The following is a 17,440-nucleotide window of genomic DNA, read 5'->3' on the forward strand; positions in this document are numbered from 1 at the left end:
CAAAATCGTGCCTGGTACTATCAAGATATAGTGAAGTATTACCCAAATCTTGTGTTTAGTATTATGAAAGTATTGTCTGAATTTATCAAACATCTTGCACTATATTATCAAAATCTTGCCGAGTATTACCCAGCTCTTGTATGATAGTATCAAAATCTTGTCTGATATTATGAAACATCCCACAATACATCATCAAAATCTCGACTGGTTTACTGAGAATCTTTATGACAATATCAAAGCTATACATGGTATTATCGAAATCATGCAGGCTATTAAAAAAATCTTGCATGGTATTATCATTTAATTTCGCCAGTTACTAACAAAATATTTTCAGCTATAATCAAAATATATGCTATTACCAAAATCTGATATGGTTCTATCAAAATCCTGTTACCTACTAAAAAAATTTAACCTTGTGCTATCAAAAATCATGTCTGTTATTATCAAGATTATCAAACCTTGTCAAGTATTATCAAAGCCTTAAACGATATTATCAAAGTCTCATATTATATTACCAAATCATATTTCAATATTGTAAAATCTTGTCCTTCATTTTCAAAGTCTTGTGAAATATTTTGAAAATCCTTTCCGCTATTACTTAAATATTGCAAGTTATTATAAAAATTTAGAATGATGCTAGCAAAATTGTGTCTGGTAATCAAAATACTATCGAGCATTACCGAAAACTCGTGTGATATTAACAAAATCATACCCGAAATTATCAAATATCTTGTGCTACATTATCAAAATTCTAAATGGTATATTGAGAAACCTCTATAATAATAACAAAACTTTACATAGTATAATCAAAATTTTGCAAGTTATTAACAAAATCATGCATGGTATTATGAATATTCTACATGACAATATTTTCTGGTAATATCAAAACGTGTCTGATATCATCAAATCTAACATGATGATATCTAAATCATGTCTGCTAATACCAAATTTAACGTAGTGTGATTAAATGGTGTCTGTCATTATCAAGATTATCAAAATCTTGCCGAGTATTACCAATTTTTTGTATGATACTTTCAAAATGTTGTGTGATGTTATGAAACATATCACATATTATCAAAATATCGACTTGCTTAAAAAGAATGCTTTATTATCAAAATTATCAAAATCTTGTCAAATATTATCAAAAACTTACGTGATATTATCTTCTTCCAGAGAAATTAAAATAAATAACAGAGTCAAACTCAAAACAAGCAGAAATTAATATGAGTAGGGTTCTAAACCTTATGCTTTCTAAAAGACAGAATATAATTTGTACTTTACTGAAAAAATTCTTTTATATGTTTTCACTTTTATAACTTTAAGAAATCAATAACTTATTAAGATATTAAGAAATAAATTTCAGCATATGTAAATAAAACTGATATTGAATATTCATTTGACTTTTTTTTAGTAAAATACAAATTATATTCTTGCTTTTAGAAAGAACAGGGGTTTTGAACCCTACTCATATTAATTTGTGCTCGTTTTGAGTTTGACTCTGTTATTTATTTTGGTTTTTAATCGTTTTTAGTTTCATTTATTTATTGATTGTGATTTGTGGGAGTTGTAGGCTTGGTAAATTATTTGATTCTATTTTTCTTCATTTGTGGTTTAATGGAGTTCTTTACTTTTTTTGACAAACTTATTTTGTGGAAAAAGTTTTTTTAATTGATGCCAAAAACAGGTGCCCGGAAACAGATCACTGATAACACTTACATAAAATAAATTGAAGAATTGATTGCGCAATTAACTTGTTACGGTGTTGTATCACTTAACATCAGCTGGCCAGTGTCCCAGAAACAATGCATTGATTGTCAAGAATATATTTCTAAGAACTTAATAGCATAAATGACTTGTTAGCTCTGTCAAGTAACGTTTCAATCTTTTGCCATAGGAAATAATAGATCTCACGTTCGATTCATACATCAGATATAAATTTCATAAAATCAACGGAAAAAACTGCTTAGAAGCTAAAAAAAATGTGTTGTTGGAAAAGAAAAATGTCACCATCTATGACTGTAGTTAACAATAACGCCATCTATGATTTTGGTTATGTAAATGGGAACATTTGGGGAATTGCCGTTAAACCTTCTTCGTGATATTAAGCCAATAAGAAAGAAGGAGTAGGGAATATGGACCCGCTTGTATTTGTTACTAGCATACTATATATAACAAAAACAATCTTGTATATTTAAATATAATTTCTGTTCATTGTTATTAATATTGTCATGGTTACATATAATGTACGGAGGACTTCTACACTTCTAAATTTTAGGCCTTAAAACTTTAAATTTAAAAGAACTTTATATGCAAAATAATGATTCAAGGGGGAAAAGGGTGATTTACTTTGCGTTCTTTTTAGAAAAAAATTTAATGTTTCGAAAAAAACATATTACCAAAATAAGAGGAGAAGCTTTTTACTTTCTGTTTATTTCTACATGCTCTGTGATTATGACTACCATTCCTTTCAATTTTTTAATTCAAGTTTAATGTTAGTATAATATTTGAATTAAAATACGGCACTTGTATGATATACCCCTTACCTAAAATTATTGTAATATGTTTCTCTGACGCTCAATCCTAATAAAATATACCAAAGTAAGATAAAATGTAATACTTTAGAAACCAATTTGGGCTATTTGTTTACACATTAAAGGGGGGAGGGGTTGGAGGTAAAGAACAGCGGGTCTGCATGCCTAATGTGCTAGGTACAATTATTCTGCATATTATGTAGTAAGAATTATTGCTAACTTCACACTCTCCAAATACTGTACACCCCCCCCCCTAATGTGCAAATATATAGCCTAAATTATATATTTTCCCTCTAGTCTGTCACGTTACTTCTATGTGTTTTGTCTCGCCCTAAGCTGTAAGAAACTAACGAAAAAAACGCTTCTGTAATGCGTCAATTAATTAACAACTTGAGTGGTAGGGGGCTTATCATACAAGTACCAAAAATACTTCATATTACAGCGTAATCATATAGCTATCTTGTTGAATCTGATGTAAAAAGAACTTGGATATTCATGCTGTTTTTCCTAGAACTAATGCTAAAAAAAAACCGTAAGTAGCTTGTAGAACATAAAAGACTCCCTTATCTCAGTCCCTCAATAATTTTTTACTTTCCATAAAGGTAACTGACTCATAAAAATCTCATCAAAGTCCTTAGACAGGCCAAAAAGTAATATCAGAGTCCTTAGATTCTCTTTAAAATCGTTTATTGTCACAGGATGTAAGATCTTAACACATTGATTTGCTGAATGAAGAAGGGTGCTACTCTGTTTGCTTACATCTCTCTTAACGAGTCCTCCGTGATAACGTTATGTTTCTTAACGAAAACATAACTTATGTTTTGAACGAAACATAAGCTTTTTGCGGACTATTAGCTTACGTCAAAATTCATCAATAAAATTTATTCTGCAACAAGAAACCAAAAATTGGAAAATCGATACACCTTTCAATATTAAACGGTCGCATTTGATCCCGTTTGAGGGGACATTTGATCTCCTTCTTATTTTGGTAGCATTAAAGTAATTATATGCTTTTTTTATAAACAATTTTCTGAAAATCTATTTTACTTAAATGATTACTCCGACCTTTGAAAGAGTATTTCGAATCATATACTTAGTTGTAAGTGCATACTTATACGAACCTTTATTGAAGTTCAGATATTCCTAAAGAGTTTTGCCTTTATTCTAATGTTTTAAGATGAACAGAGGCAGTGATATTTCATGTAACGTATAGCTTTAATTAGATGAAAATAGGCAGTAAAGTGGCCACTATTTGCTAATGAAAATCTAAAATGTAATTTAATAATATCTTTGCACTTCTCAAGCATTTTCTCTCAATTATACAAATCCCCAAAAAACAATAATGTTGTAAAAACCAGGCCGCTTTGCAAAAAAGGCAAACCCAAATTTTATGACAACCAAAACAAGTAATGAAATCAATTTCTTCGCCTGTGTACCACAGCAAGACACAAATCTATGACAGTAAAAAGAAGTTTAAATATTATTTTTTTCAGCCCTAATGTGACAGCACAATCCTGAAATATTATTTTGACAGCCTAAAGAAGTTATGATTTTAAGTTTCCTCTTCTTTTTAATATGAAATAAAGATTTTCGCCTCCCAGTTGGCTTTTCTGGTAATACGGACAGATTCTCGTGATAAATCTAAATTTAATTAAATACTTTTAGGTGGTATGCGTCATCAGTAAAATATAACAGAGACCACAAAAAGTAACTGAAACTTTGTTCCGAATTTGTTTGGAAAAAGATACAGTCTTAACAATAAAAAACTTATTTATAATTCAAATAGTAAAAACCAATTACAAAAAATAACTTTAAAGTGTCACAGTGTCCCAACCTCAGTCGGAGCAGGCGGTCCCAACCCCAACCTCAAATCTGCCACTAGATTAGATGGGGGGCGCGCCCCCTGCACCCCCACTTGGATCCACCACTGGTTGGGTCTGCTACAAACCTGTGCACATACATTAAAGCACTTAAAGTTTCTTGCTCTGGTTTATTTCTGAGGGGACTTTTAATGATCTTCAGCAGTTAAATCTGCCTCTATCCTGCGGCGCTTGAGCGTGGGAGTCCAATCAGAATACCCACGAATTTCAGCAAGTTAGGAAAAAGAAAATCACTTACTCAATTCTTACATTCAGACAAGAAAGATCAAAATTTTGCCAGATTGAAGCAAGTTTTGGAGTGAATTGCATTGTCTGATTGCCGTAGAGATCGAAACTCTCTGCCCAAATCATTGACGTCAAGGTTCAGCATGTCATAACATCTTTCATAAATCGGTGCTATGGAAAGAACCCGGTCATAAGTAACAGCATTAGGGTCAAAACGGCATAAATTGATCCTTTCACCTTTTCTACTATGAGGAGATCAACGTCTTCCTGTGCTAAATGGGCCGTGAACTTGGCATTGAAATAAAAGATTCTGGTAGGATTTGAGATTTCTTGGGTTGCTAACATCAATACCAAATGGATTGTGGTCATAAGCGCTCTTTACTGCAAAAGAATCCATTATCTCTCTCAAGCATGTTTCTACCTTGGTCAGGGGCAAATCTCCAGAATTATTGGGGGGGGAGAGGGTTTCATATCCAGATATTCAAGGGGCAAGGGATGTAAAAAAAATCTCCAAATTATTGGGATAAATCTCCCCTTCCCCACCTCCCCCAAACACCACCCCTGACCTTGGTAAGTTGCAAATGAACCATTATCAAGGTACTCTGGAGCTCAGCATTGAGCTTGTTCACTTCGGACAAAATTTATCCAAGGAATAAATAGACGAATTTCACCTCTTAGGCTCTTCAGGCCCTTCAACAAAGAATTTCTTGCTGGAATATTAACTGCCATCAAGCCCTGAAAGTATGAAATAAGAGCCTTCCATTGCTCAAGAAAATGTTGGAGCACATTTTCTAAGGTAATCTATGCCTGACAAAACAACGCTCCTGAAAAAGCTCACATTTCAGTTTAAATGCTCCGTCACATTTTAGCCATTCATTAAACACACAAAAATGGACATTTACGGCGCAATTGGTGCACGCTACAGTATAGTTATAGCAAATGGTACTTCTACTCTGAATTATCTCCTGGCTCTATCTTGCACATTTTGTGCTTTGACACTTTGGGGTTCATAGTCTAAAAAAAGCGATTGAAGATTGGTTCGGGATTTTTGGCGTAAAACGAAATATTCTAAACATCTTTATTGTATTTTGTTTGCGACCTTTAAGTTTTTATTCTGTTTCTTGTCGTTTCGATGGAATAGTTTTATTTTGCAAACTACTTAAAATGCCATTCAATTTTTCAAGTTTAATGTGTTCAATACGATTTGTTTTGTATTATTTAGAAGCTGATTTTTAAATTATGTTTTACAGTTCCTTCCTTTTCTTTTTCATTACAAAGTCCTTTATTGTATGTTTGCAAGCAAGTAAGAATAAGCCTACCTTGTCTTTAGAATTGTGATGAAATTTGTCATCTTTTGTTCTTACTCAGATCTCTCCTATAATTGTCGTTTATTGTCTCTTTGCAAACACAAATGGGGCTCATAACTAGATGGCACCATAGTACTGCTATGGGTAGCCTTATGAATACGAGTTTCTTCTCGTATAAATAGGCCTACTCGTATAAATCCGAGTTTTATAAATACGAGTTATTTTCTGGAATCTGGAACTAAATAAAGCTGCTTGATACTCTCTGCTTTGTTTTCCCTATATTAATTTTTTTTAGCAGTATAATTTATGTTAATTTTTTTTCAGATTTTAGTTTATGTGCTTCATGGACATAGGAAAAGGCTTATAGTAGTTTATAGTGAAACATTAGAAGAAAAAACATGGAACTATTATCCCCCTGTTCATGTTTTCTACTTACCCTCTCTCTCTCTCTTTTAACAAGAGTTACTCGTATTTATGATGCTACCCATAGCAGTACTATGGTGCCATCTAGTTATGAGCCCCATTTATGTTTGCAAAGAGACAATAAACGACAACTATAGGAGAGATCTGAATAAGAACAAAAGAGGAAAAATTTCATCACAACTCTAAAGACAAGGTAGACTTATTCTTGCTTGCTTGCAAACATACAATAAAGGACCTTGTAATGAAAAAGAAAAGGAAGGAACTCTGAAACAGTTTATCTCAAAGTCTTGGAAACGCTGGTTGAAAGCCGATCGGTTTATCTTTCTTTACGCTAGAATTACACCGCAATGAGTTTCTGAAGTGCTACAAAAGCCCAGATTTATGTACTAAAAAGCGATTTTGGTTTACTGTGTGTGTTGCGGCATGTGCAGCGATTGGTTTCAGGTCAATACTTTATCTTTTTTAATGTATGCCGAAACCATGAGGTCCAGCATAGACGCTTTACATAGAGTTCCTGCTAAGACATTGTAAAACATATTTTCCTAATTATTAATAGATTATATTTCTCTTTTAATATAAAGGATCATTAGGGGAATAAAAATATATCTCCAGTTAATCAGAGCGATGAATGGGAAAATGCAAACGCACACGCAAATCCCAATTAAAAGATTTAGATGTTTGTCATGTATGAACAAATTTGTAAACAAATGTCACAATGGAATTTAACTCACTGATCCAAGAAAAAATTACTTCTGAATCTGCTTTCAAATACGATAGAGAGAGTATCCTCTCTGTGAGTTCTGATAGATCTGGAATATCTGTTCTGGCAGTGAAGTTCTTCATTGCGAGTATTTTTATTCACATAAGCTCTGTGGAAATTTGGCCATATTGTCCTTGTTGGATTCACTAAAAGCATATGGCAACTTGCACCACTGGAAGTCAACATCTGTGAGTTTTGGAATGAGACTCGAAAATCTTTTCAGTGCAATGTGTAGGGATGAAATTCTTTTTTTTTAGGGCATTTTATCATTTAAAAACTAAAGGTACTTCAGTAAAAAGATCATCGCGCAAGAATCGTTTCAGTGTCTGTATTGCAGTGGTAATATAGAAACCTAAACACCTTTCTTGGAAAGTTTTGACGTCCTCAGGGGTTATTTCTACTCTCTGCATTGATGTCATTAGATATTGTGAACACTCATCTCCTAAAAAGACGTCTTTTAATCATCGGATATCTCATTAGCGTACGGATTGATCTTTGTACAGTCTCTGAGAGAATTTTCTTGGATGAAAGTTGCTACACAGATTTTGATAAATTTCTTACAAATAAATATCATCAACTTAATATTCTAGACTCTTAATAGAAAAAACTACTACTACTACTAACAACTCAACGTAACACCAAGCCACGTGAGGCAAACATAGCTATGCACGCTCCTCCTCTATCTCAATCTATTCAAAGCCTCCTTTTTGTATCCTCCCATGAAGTTCCCATTTCCCTTAAATCTTTCTTTATGACACCCTTCCACCCCAACTCCGGACGACCTGCTTTCCGTTTAGCCCTTGACGGTTGGCCAAAAGAACAATATTCGGCAATATGTTATCCTTCGTCCAAAGAACCTACCCTAGCCATCTCACCCTCTCTTTCATTATAGTCCTAGAAAGCGGGATTGAATCATACTTACGGTCAGGCGACCAGATACCTAGAACAGTCTTTAGGGAATTTCTCTGGAAAACATCGAGCAGGTATCCATCCGACTTTCGGAGCGCACATGCTTCAAAACCATGTTTGACCACTGTCATCACTGTAGCTTCCAATATTCTAATCTTAGTTTGTAAAATTATCATCCTATTCTACCAAACTTTTTTCAACTGTGAAAAAAACACCCTGATACTTGGCTATACTACTTTTAACATTTTCGCTGGTCCCACCATCTTTACTTATAATACCAGTATACTACCAAAGTAAGTGAAGCTGTCCACCTGATTAATCGGTTCGTTACCCAATGTCGCCTTTTCATCTTCACTTATTCCTAACCTTAGTGACTTAGTCTTCTTAACATTAATTTTCAAACCTATTCCAGCACTTTGAATTCGCAAAACCTCTATAAGTTCATTCATTTTGCGCAACCTTTCATTTAGGATGCTCAAATCAGCAGCATAACCTAAGTCCAGAAAATGTTGTCCTTACCATTTGAGTCTATTTTCTCTGATTGCTTTTCCTGTGCTTTTTAAGACAAAGTCGTTCAAAATGATCCAAATAAAAAGGGATAGAACACAATCCTGTTTAACTCCAATTTCAACAAAACCAGCTGCTAACCTCATTTCGTACCTTAACCGCAGCAGTTTTATTCTCTTACATAGCAAAAAATTCTTACTGTTTACCGAAACCAACAACAACATCCCTCTAAATGGGCTCCAACTTTGACCCCCAGGATTTTTTTGAGATTACGTCACTGTCTCTATGGTAAATTGTTTAATTTTCTAGCGAGTGAATGTACCAACGGATTACCAGCATAATCTAGATTTTTGCGGGCCCTATTAACAGCAGGATTATTTCAAGATTAAGCTTCATGGGTAAAATAAGGCTTGTTGGGAGGTAAGCATAATTTTGATTTCATTATCAACTATTATGGATGGGAAGCAGTAGTCAAAGAATAAGATGGACAAGTGAGGGTAAAAAAATAGTAAGTGGTTAAAAATAGATGACAGCCAAATAAGCGTAATGATGAATGATGAATTTTCAATCTGATGGAAACTTTCGTGACTACGAAGAGATAAATGCTGAAAATTTTGGGAATTGTAAAGGTAATTCAGTGGAATAAAAGAAATTATATATAAGAAATTATACAATATCATTGGAATAAAAGAAATGATAAAAACTATGAATTTTTAAATAAGTTTGACGGTTGATTGAGATAATATTTCAAAAACAAAGAGGCTAAATGGGAAGCTGATGCATCGCTGTCAGTCGGTGAGTTTACCTCCAATATGGCAAACCTGAATCCTATGAGAAAGAAAGTTCAAGGTTACTAGAAGGAAATAAGACTTTTAGCTAATAAATCGTTGTCGGATGAAAATAGGTCAAATCTGTGAAGTCTTCTTTTTTTGGGTGTCTTACCATTGTGGAAGTATCTTATTCTCCGAAGTTGATCCAAAAATTCTCGGCGCATGGGTTATCATTTACGAATCTCGGCCCATCAGACTATTAAACTGACATCATGCACACTGAAGTTGGTTAAGATTAAAGTAAAAGATTTTCAAAAGCGAGTGAAGATATAAAAAATATCAAACGGTTGAAATTTAAAACATTTAGTTCTTAAAACTTGATATCTATCAGTCATGATAGATCTCTTCTCGTCCTCAAAATACAAAAAAATGCCAGAGATAACCGCAAGTAGTAGGCTAATAAAGATCCTCAAACAGTATTATATTGTACCTAAATTTACATGGTATGAAGTAAATTCGTTAGTACCTCTTTAATTAATAAAAAAAACTTAAAAACAAATTTTAAAAGAAAAGTAAAAACTCATATTAAATTTACGTAGAAATGAAGTTCTATAATAATTTAAAATTAAAACGACCAGAAATTAGTGTTGAATGATAAATGAAACCCAAAGCAAAGAGAGATTGAAATAAATAATAATATCAAGCATAAAATTAACATATACTGATCTTTTATACTGATCTGTAAAAAATGAATCCTAAACGAATAAAAATTAAATTTAATAATCAAGTTAAATTTCGAACGAACCAAAATTGCTACAAACAGGAGTTTGGCTACTGCCTCCCTCTCCTTGTTTTATTTGTAAAAGTGTTAAAGCCTACTGCATCATCATTGTTCTTTTGAAAATTGTATGTATTTTGAACAATGTGTTTTAATTTTTTGAAACATCAACTTTGTTTTAGTTATTAATGCTATCAATGTAAAAAAAAATGTTTATAACAAGTTTTTTCCAGTGAAGCATAAATGACACAATCAATAATTGAGCTTTGACGGTTAGAACGGGTTAGAAGTAAGTAAAATATCGTTTCTATTAATTTTAGTTCCTTTAAAATTGACTCAAATTTGAGTTTTCGATTTATTTTACTTTTTTTTTCTTAGGACCTCTTTACTCATCTAGACCAGTGTCAGCATTGTAATAAAGATGATACTGTTGTAATCTAGGTTCGGTATGCTTTTGGAACCGTAACCTAATGGTAATCAAATTTCGGGTAAAGATGATCCTCGCTCAGTTAAACTTGATACCGTTAACTGACTTGACTTGACTTAAGTCCCATCCATCCTCGGAGGTTGTTTTGGGGCCTCTTCATTCACTATTTTATTGATGTGGCGTCTGTATGAGCATCTATCTTCAGACATGCATAGAAGTTGCGGCAGGTTGAGTGTAGAGAAGTTCTCTTTCCATCTCTTCGGGGGCCGACCTCTGAAGCGAGAACCATGCACGCGACCATGTAAACTGTTAAGTCGTGGAAAAAAGTGATGTCCCGAAATTCAATTGATTTTTTACTGCTGATTCGATTTCTAGTACCTTTTGGATTAAACACTCAAGAAATAATTCAGAAAAAAACAAAGTTTTTCTGATGGACGTGAAGAGTGAAGTTGCAACTTAAAATGAACAAACATTATTATTTCCCACTTTTTGCAATGGAATTTGCAACGACAGAAAAAAGTTCTTATGGAGAAAAAGTTGAAATGTTTGTCGAATGGTATATCTCTACTAGTCCAAAAACTAATCAGGGGAAAGATGTCATTTTAAAGATCCTTTCAATTTCAAAGACTATGAATAAAATTTACGACAATAGATGTTAGATGTTAGCATATTTGGAAAAAGCGTTGAAAGATGTATTGAATGGTATATTCTTCTTTTAATCAACAAATTCCGTAAAAGATTAAAAAACAACTAATATATTAAAAAAAGGGGAAACTTTTCAGTAAATATTGAAGCAAAAGCCTTGTTTGTGAAATGTATCCATGTAACAGTGAAGTTTTTTGAGGCTTATAGAATTGTTATCTATATAAATATTATAGCGCTGTCTACATGTAAGTTCATATTCATTAAAAATGAAAAGATGAAGGCGAAGCTAATTAGTTAAATCTCAATTTTAAATTCCCTTCCCTTTAAATTTAAATTCATGGCACACCTTAGAAAGCTTTAATAATGTTTGCTAATCTATCTACAGTTCAAATAGAAGCGCAAAAGGTAAATGTAAAGCTATGGTGAAGCATAATTTTATGTATTGGTAGCCTATCACTAGCGGTTGATTACTCCTCAAGTAAACATGCTAGCCTATTAAAATAATAATATTATCCCTAGAGTCATTATTTTATATTCTTTACAAACATTCCTGTCAGAGTTCTTAAAATTACCTATGCCCCCCCCCCCTGAGGGTCCGACTCGCTAGAGCCTAGCCCCCATACCAAAGTCATTACGCAGGGGGCCACCCGGGCCGCTGTCCCGGTGCTGCACAGGGAGGGCGGGGTCCAGAGCTTGGGGCTGGTACTTTTTGATTAAATTTTTGGTAAAATTCTACTTTAGCTACTTTTGACTATCTTGGAAAGGGGTTAGGTTAGGAAAATGAAACTTTCAGGGATGGGTCTACAGGCTAAAGTATGTCCTGGGAAAATATTTGGTAAAATTCTAGGTAAAATTCTACTTTAGTTACTTTTGGCTATCTTGGAAAGGAGTTGGGTTAGGAAAATGTGGAGGTAGTGGAGTGGAGGTATCCACCTCCACTCCACTGAAGTATCCCTGAATGCCAATTCAGGGTTAGGTTAGGTATATATAGGGGGGGGGCTGAAATTAATTTCTGATAGAAATGATTATTATATTTGTAATCAGCATAAAAAAAGGCATCAAATGGTGTATTCACTTTAGACCTAACTCAATAATATGATTTGGTAGAACTTTACCCTATTCTGTGAAGGGATACCACCAGATGGCTAATTTGACAGTGTATATATATATATACAAATCTTTGAATTAGCCAACCAACCAACCAGTATTTTAAGCCTAGGAGTCCAGATGGCTTTTTATACCTCATACTATTAGCCTATAGAGCAAACAGGAATGAAGTCCTACATATGACTTTTTATGCCTTTCTTTTATAGAGCAAACTTAAATAAAAATCATACAGATAACTTTTTATACCTCCTGCTAGTACATAGAGAAAAGAACAAAAAGTCATACAGATGGCTTTTTATAGGCCTAGTCTGACATGATTTCATTTATAGAGCAGCCTAAATAAAGTCATACAGATGACTTTAATATATCATTCTACTATAAAGCATTATGAATAAAGTCATACAGATGACTTTGAATGCCTCCTCTTATTATAGAGCAAACTTAAATAAAGTCATACAGATGACTTTTTATACCTCATAATAGTATAGAGCAAACATGAATAAATTCTTACATATGATTTTTTGTTGTTTTCTCTATGTATCAGGGGGGTAATATAATTTCTTCTGTATGACATTTTAGTGGATCATATATGAAATAAGAAAACCAAAAAGTCTTCTGTATAACTTTATTTGTACTTCTCTACAATAATTCAATGTTTAAAAAGTCATACAGAAGACTTTATATCATTCTCCATCTTTTCTCTAGAAATAGAAATATATAATTACAAACATACAAGGTATAAAAAGTCATTTGTATGACTTTATTTGTGTTTGCTCCATAAAATTATTAAGTTTAAAAAGGACTTTGTTCATGTTTGCTAAATAATAGTACAAGGTATAACATGTCATCTGCATTACTTTATTCATGTTTGCTCTATAATAGTGTAAGGTATAAAAAGTCATCTGTATGGCTTTATTTTTGCTTGCTCTATAAATGAGATATAAAAAGTCATCTGTATGACTTTATCATTCTGCATAGTAGGAGAAAGCATGATATTGTCTTCTGTTTGACTTTATACTGCATTTTATATAAGAGTAAATGACAATATTCTATTGCTCAGATATAAAGAAAAAATTTCTATATTGACATATGTAGGTAACCCTAGGCTAATGCTCTATTGCAACTTCTGTAGGTTGTTTGCTACATTTGGACTGAGGACTCAACAGCTTCCCAGTTACATAGGAACTCTTGTTGTAGGTATTCTTTGTCAAGATTTTACTTGAATGCACCTGTCAAATCAGCAGCCACTGTATCTTAAGAGAGTTGATTCCACAAGTTTGTTACTCACTGACTGAAGAAATGACTTTTTTATTGGATTAAGGAGCATTTCTTGAAGGTTTTCTTGGAATGCCCTTTAGTCACAGAACATTCTGGGGGGGGGGGGGCAAGGAGACCAGGGAGAACATTTTTGGTAATAATTTTGTTGGCCATAATAATGTTAACTTACAGGATCCTCAGTGTCTTTGGGGAAACATCCCTGTTATGGCACTCTCTAGATGGCTGTCAGTTGGTGCATCAAGTCTTGTTTCTCTGATACTTGGCTATTTGAAATTCTGCAATTTAAACTGTGGGTAAGGGTCTCCCCAGAATGTATGGCCAGCAAAGCCTCAATACAACATCAACTTCGGAGGAGTGTGCACAGATGGTAGTGTTAACAGTTTTAAGTCACTAAAGTCAGATGTTTAAGAGATGTTTGTGTACATGTGTTCTTTCCAGAATTGATCAAGTCCATTTTGAATGTGTTTAGGGTGTCTGCTTTCACAACACTTTCTGGGAGACTGTTCCAGTTGTCTACAGCTATTACACTCCAGAAATTGGCTCTTGATTTATATACACTTCCTCCAGTATACAAGAGTAGGAAGCTTCAAGTGATGTAAACACTCTTTATATGGCATTTGTTTGAGGCCTTTGACCATTTTGGTTGCTCTTTGTTGTACTCTTTCTAGTATTTCTTTGTCCTTCTTGAAATAGAATGACACCAGGGACATTCCAACCTCTAGGTGCAGGGAAGCTAGTGCCTTGTAGAGCTTCATAAACACACTTGGGTATCTGCTTGAGATAGTTCTTTTGATCATTCCAAGAGATTGAAGGGCTGACAACAATATAGTTTTTGCATTGGTGCTGAACTTAAGTTGACAAACAACAATGACTCCAATATCTCTTTCTTCAGAGACTGCAAAAAGGGGGCCACCTTGGAGATGGTACTGCTGATGTATATTTTGATTGCCAAGGTGTAGACATGGCATTTATCAGCATTGGAAGAGAGGAGTCATGTATCAGCCCAAATCCCAAGAATGCTAAGGTTCTTTTGGATAGATTGCAAGTCAGAGGTTGTGGCTGCTTTACCAACAGGTTTTGAATCATCAGCATAAAGAGTGAGGAAGATTGGGTGAATCATATAGGCTATATATAAGTTGAAGAGACTCAGCCCAAGAATGATCCCCTGGGGAATACTGCTTAAAACAGTTGTCGACAAGGAGAAATGAGGGACACCTTGAGAGTTGTGAACTCTCGCTAATTGAGTTCTTTCTGCAAGGGAGCTCTGTATCCACTGGGCAAAAACATCATCAACAGCTGCTGCTTTTATTTTGGTGATGAGGAATTTAGGGCAAACCCTGTCAAATGTTTTTAAGAGATCCAGGAGCACCATACTATATTGACAAATCTCTCAAGCAAATCTACAACTGCAGAAGTGATGCTGATAAGATGGTAATTTTCTGCCTGATCTTTGGGGCCTATTTTGTGGATTGGTGTGATATAGGATGTTTTCAAATCTGACAGTTGTTCTCTGTTTTGTAGGGACAACTGGAAGAGTCTACACAAGGGAGAACTGAGAACAATTCAGCATTCCTTGAGAAGCCTTGGGTGTATCCCATCTGAGCCTTTGGATTTATTAACATCAAGTTCATCCAGGCTATTTAAGACCATATCTTTAGTAATTGATAATTTTGGCATTGGATCACATATTAAGTTTGATGGTGCTGCAGGGATAGTTGGACAAGATTGGATGGTGAAGGCAGAGCCACACTGGATATTCAATACATTAGCCTTATCTACTGGTGATGAGTGGGTTATGCCATTATGTTTGAGGTCAGGAATGATGTGATGGTTAGGATTTTTAGTAGATACATGTCTCCAGAAAGATTTGGGGTTTGCCTTGATATCTGTGGCAAGCTTCTCCTCATTTTGAGACTTCAGTTTCCTAACTACATTGGAGGCAAGATTCCAAGCCTTGTCATACCTTTTCCAATTTTTCTGTGTTTTCTCCTTGTTGTATCTTTTCCAAACTCTGGCTTTCCTGTTAATTATTCTTTTTGTATCCTTTTTGAGGAATGGAAGTGTTTTTGGTAGATGATATGGGAGTGCTTTTTCCAATTGATAGGAGAGCTTCTTTAACATTTGTCAATGATATGTTGACATCAGAAATGATTAGTTCTGACTAATTTATTGAGGCTAGTTCCTTCTGTATTGCTTGATATTTAATAAAAGTTTGAGAATGAAGATTAGGTTGCAGATGTTTATTCATGGATAACACAGAGAGGATGACTGGGTGGTTACTGTTGCCAACTGGAGGAAGAAGTTCATTTTCGATGGGAGAATCTGGATTGCTCAAAATTATGAGATCCAGCAAGGAAAGATTCTGGTCACCATGATGCCTTGTCAACCATTTGATGCAGGAAGTTATCAGATAAGTGAAGACACAAATGGTGAATCTCCATTACTAGATACTGTATGACCAAGACCATCATTGTGTCTTCTAATGTTGAAATAAGTACTATTGATGAATCAAGTGAATCTTTTTGCAGTGCAAGATCAGTAAGCTGTATTCTTTCCAAGCAGACTGTTTTCATGAGTGGTGTTTCAAACCACAGCAGCATAGAGTCTGGGGAATGTAATGATCTGGATAATAGCCCAAATAAAAGTTGCACTCATTGGATGAACAATGGTCTGAAAGTTGTCTTCAGTAACGTAGATTGTTTAATGTCAAAGCTCCATGAGATGAAATATGCCGTTTCGACAGAAAAAGCAGACGTTTACGCTTTCTGCAGAGATTAAACCTAAATGGACCAACACTCCTCTTGGAGATACCCAGATCCAGATACCCGACTATACCTTGGTCACCAACTTATCTAGAGAAGGAGGAAGAGGAATAGCCGTGTACATCCAAAGCTCTTTGAAGGTAGGAAGCATAGATATTAATTCAGATTATGAACCATATATTGAGCAAGTGTGGATATCTGTCCTCCTGCCTTGTGGGCCATTTTACATTGGTTGCATGTATAGAAGCCCCAGTTCCCCTAGCCTTGAATCCTCTTTACTTGCTATGAGTACTTCAATTGATATTAAAATGAAGCTACGAGGAAACATAATTATTATTGGTGATTTCAATCTCCCAAATATTCAATGGGTCAACGGATTCAGTTTTTCTGAAAATAGTTTAATAAGACCATTCCTGGAGTGCCTATTTAATCATTCTTTGTACCAGGCAGTTAACTTCCCGACAAGATATAAAAATAGCCGGAACCCTTCGCTACTTGATCTACTACTAGCAAAAGACCAAGAGTCTACAATAAGCATCAAGCCCCTACCACCATTTGGAGCTAGTGACCACATTGTCATAAGTTGCAGTTTTAGACTGTATCCCCAAAGACTAGAATTTACAAAACACGTGTACACTGATTACAGTCTAATTCGTCAGGAACTGACTCAATGTGATTGGTCTTTCATTGAGAATACAGATGTGGAAGAGTCATGGACAACTACAAAAAGAATATTACTGAAGGCTATTGAAAATCACTCTTCTACAAAATGGAAAAGGAAACCAATAACCCTCCCGTATATTACAAAAGAAATAAAAATGGCTAGGAACAGAAAAAAGAAATACTGGAAGCTGTACACAAAGAATCAAAACCAGGCTGACTATTACACAAAATATAAGCAGGAGTGTAACAAGCTTAGAAGTCTCTCCAGAAATATCACCGAGAAGTATGAGGAATCAGTGGCAGCTGCAACAAAAACTAACCCTAAGAAATTTTGGAGATATGTGTCATCGGGTAAGCCTGGAAGGCATTCTGTCGCTTAACTTGTACAAGACGAATCTAAAATCTGCTACCCAAGGGAGATAGCTAGTGCATTAAATAAGCAGATCATTTCAGTATTCACAGTTGCAA

At 34.5% G+C, this 17,440-nt stretch overlaps 2 protein-coding genes across 2 annotated transcripts; both read right to left on the reverse strand.

The window, feature by feature from the left end:
- Positions 1 to 14,095: 14,095 nt before the first annotated feature.
- LOC148941937 (uncharacterized) lies at positions 14,096 to 14,515 on the reverse strand. The gene has a single exon (XM_089103185.1). It carries the CDS (start codon positions 14,513 to 14,515, stop codon positions 14,096 to 14,098), a length of 420 nt encoding a protein of 139 aa, XP_088959311.1.
- Positions 14,516 to 14,538: 23 nt separating this feature from the next.
- Positions 14,539 to 14,919, reverse strand: LOC148941938 (uncharacterized). The gene has a single exon (XM_089103186.1). The coding sequence runs from the start codon at positions 14,917 to 14,919 to the stop codon at positions 14,539 to 14,541; it is 381 nt and encodes a 126-aa protein (XP_088959312.1).
- Positions 14,920 to 17,440: the final 2,521 nt, after the last annotated feature.

This window comes from Artemia sp. Qi Xiang Cuo, chromosome 17, assembly GCF_049724085.1.
Source record: "Artemia sp. Qi Xiang Cuo chromosome 17, ASM4972408v1, whole genome shotgun sequence".
Taxonomy (NCBI): Eukaryota; Metazoa; Arthropoda; class Branchiopoda; order Anostraca; family Artemiidae; genus Artemia; species Artemia sp. Qi Xiang Cuo.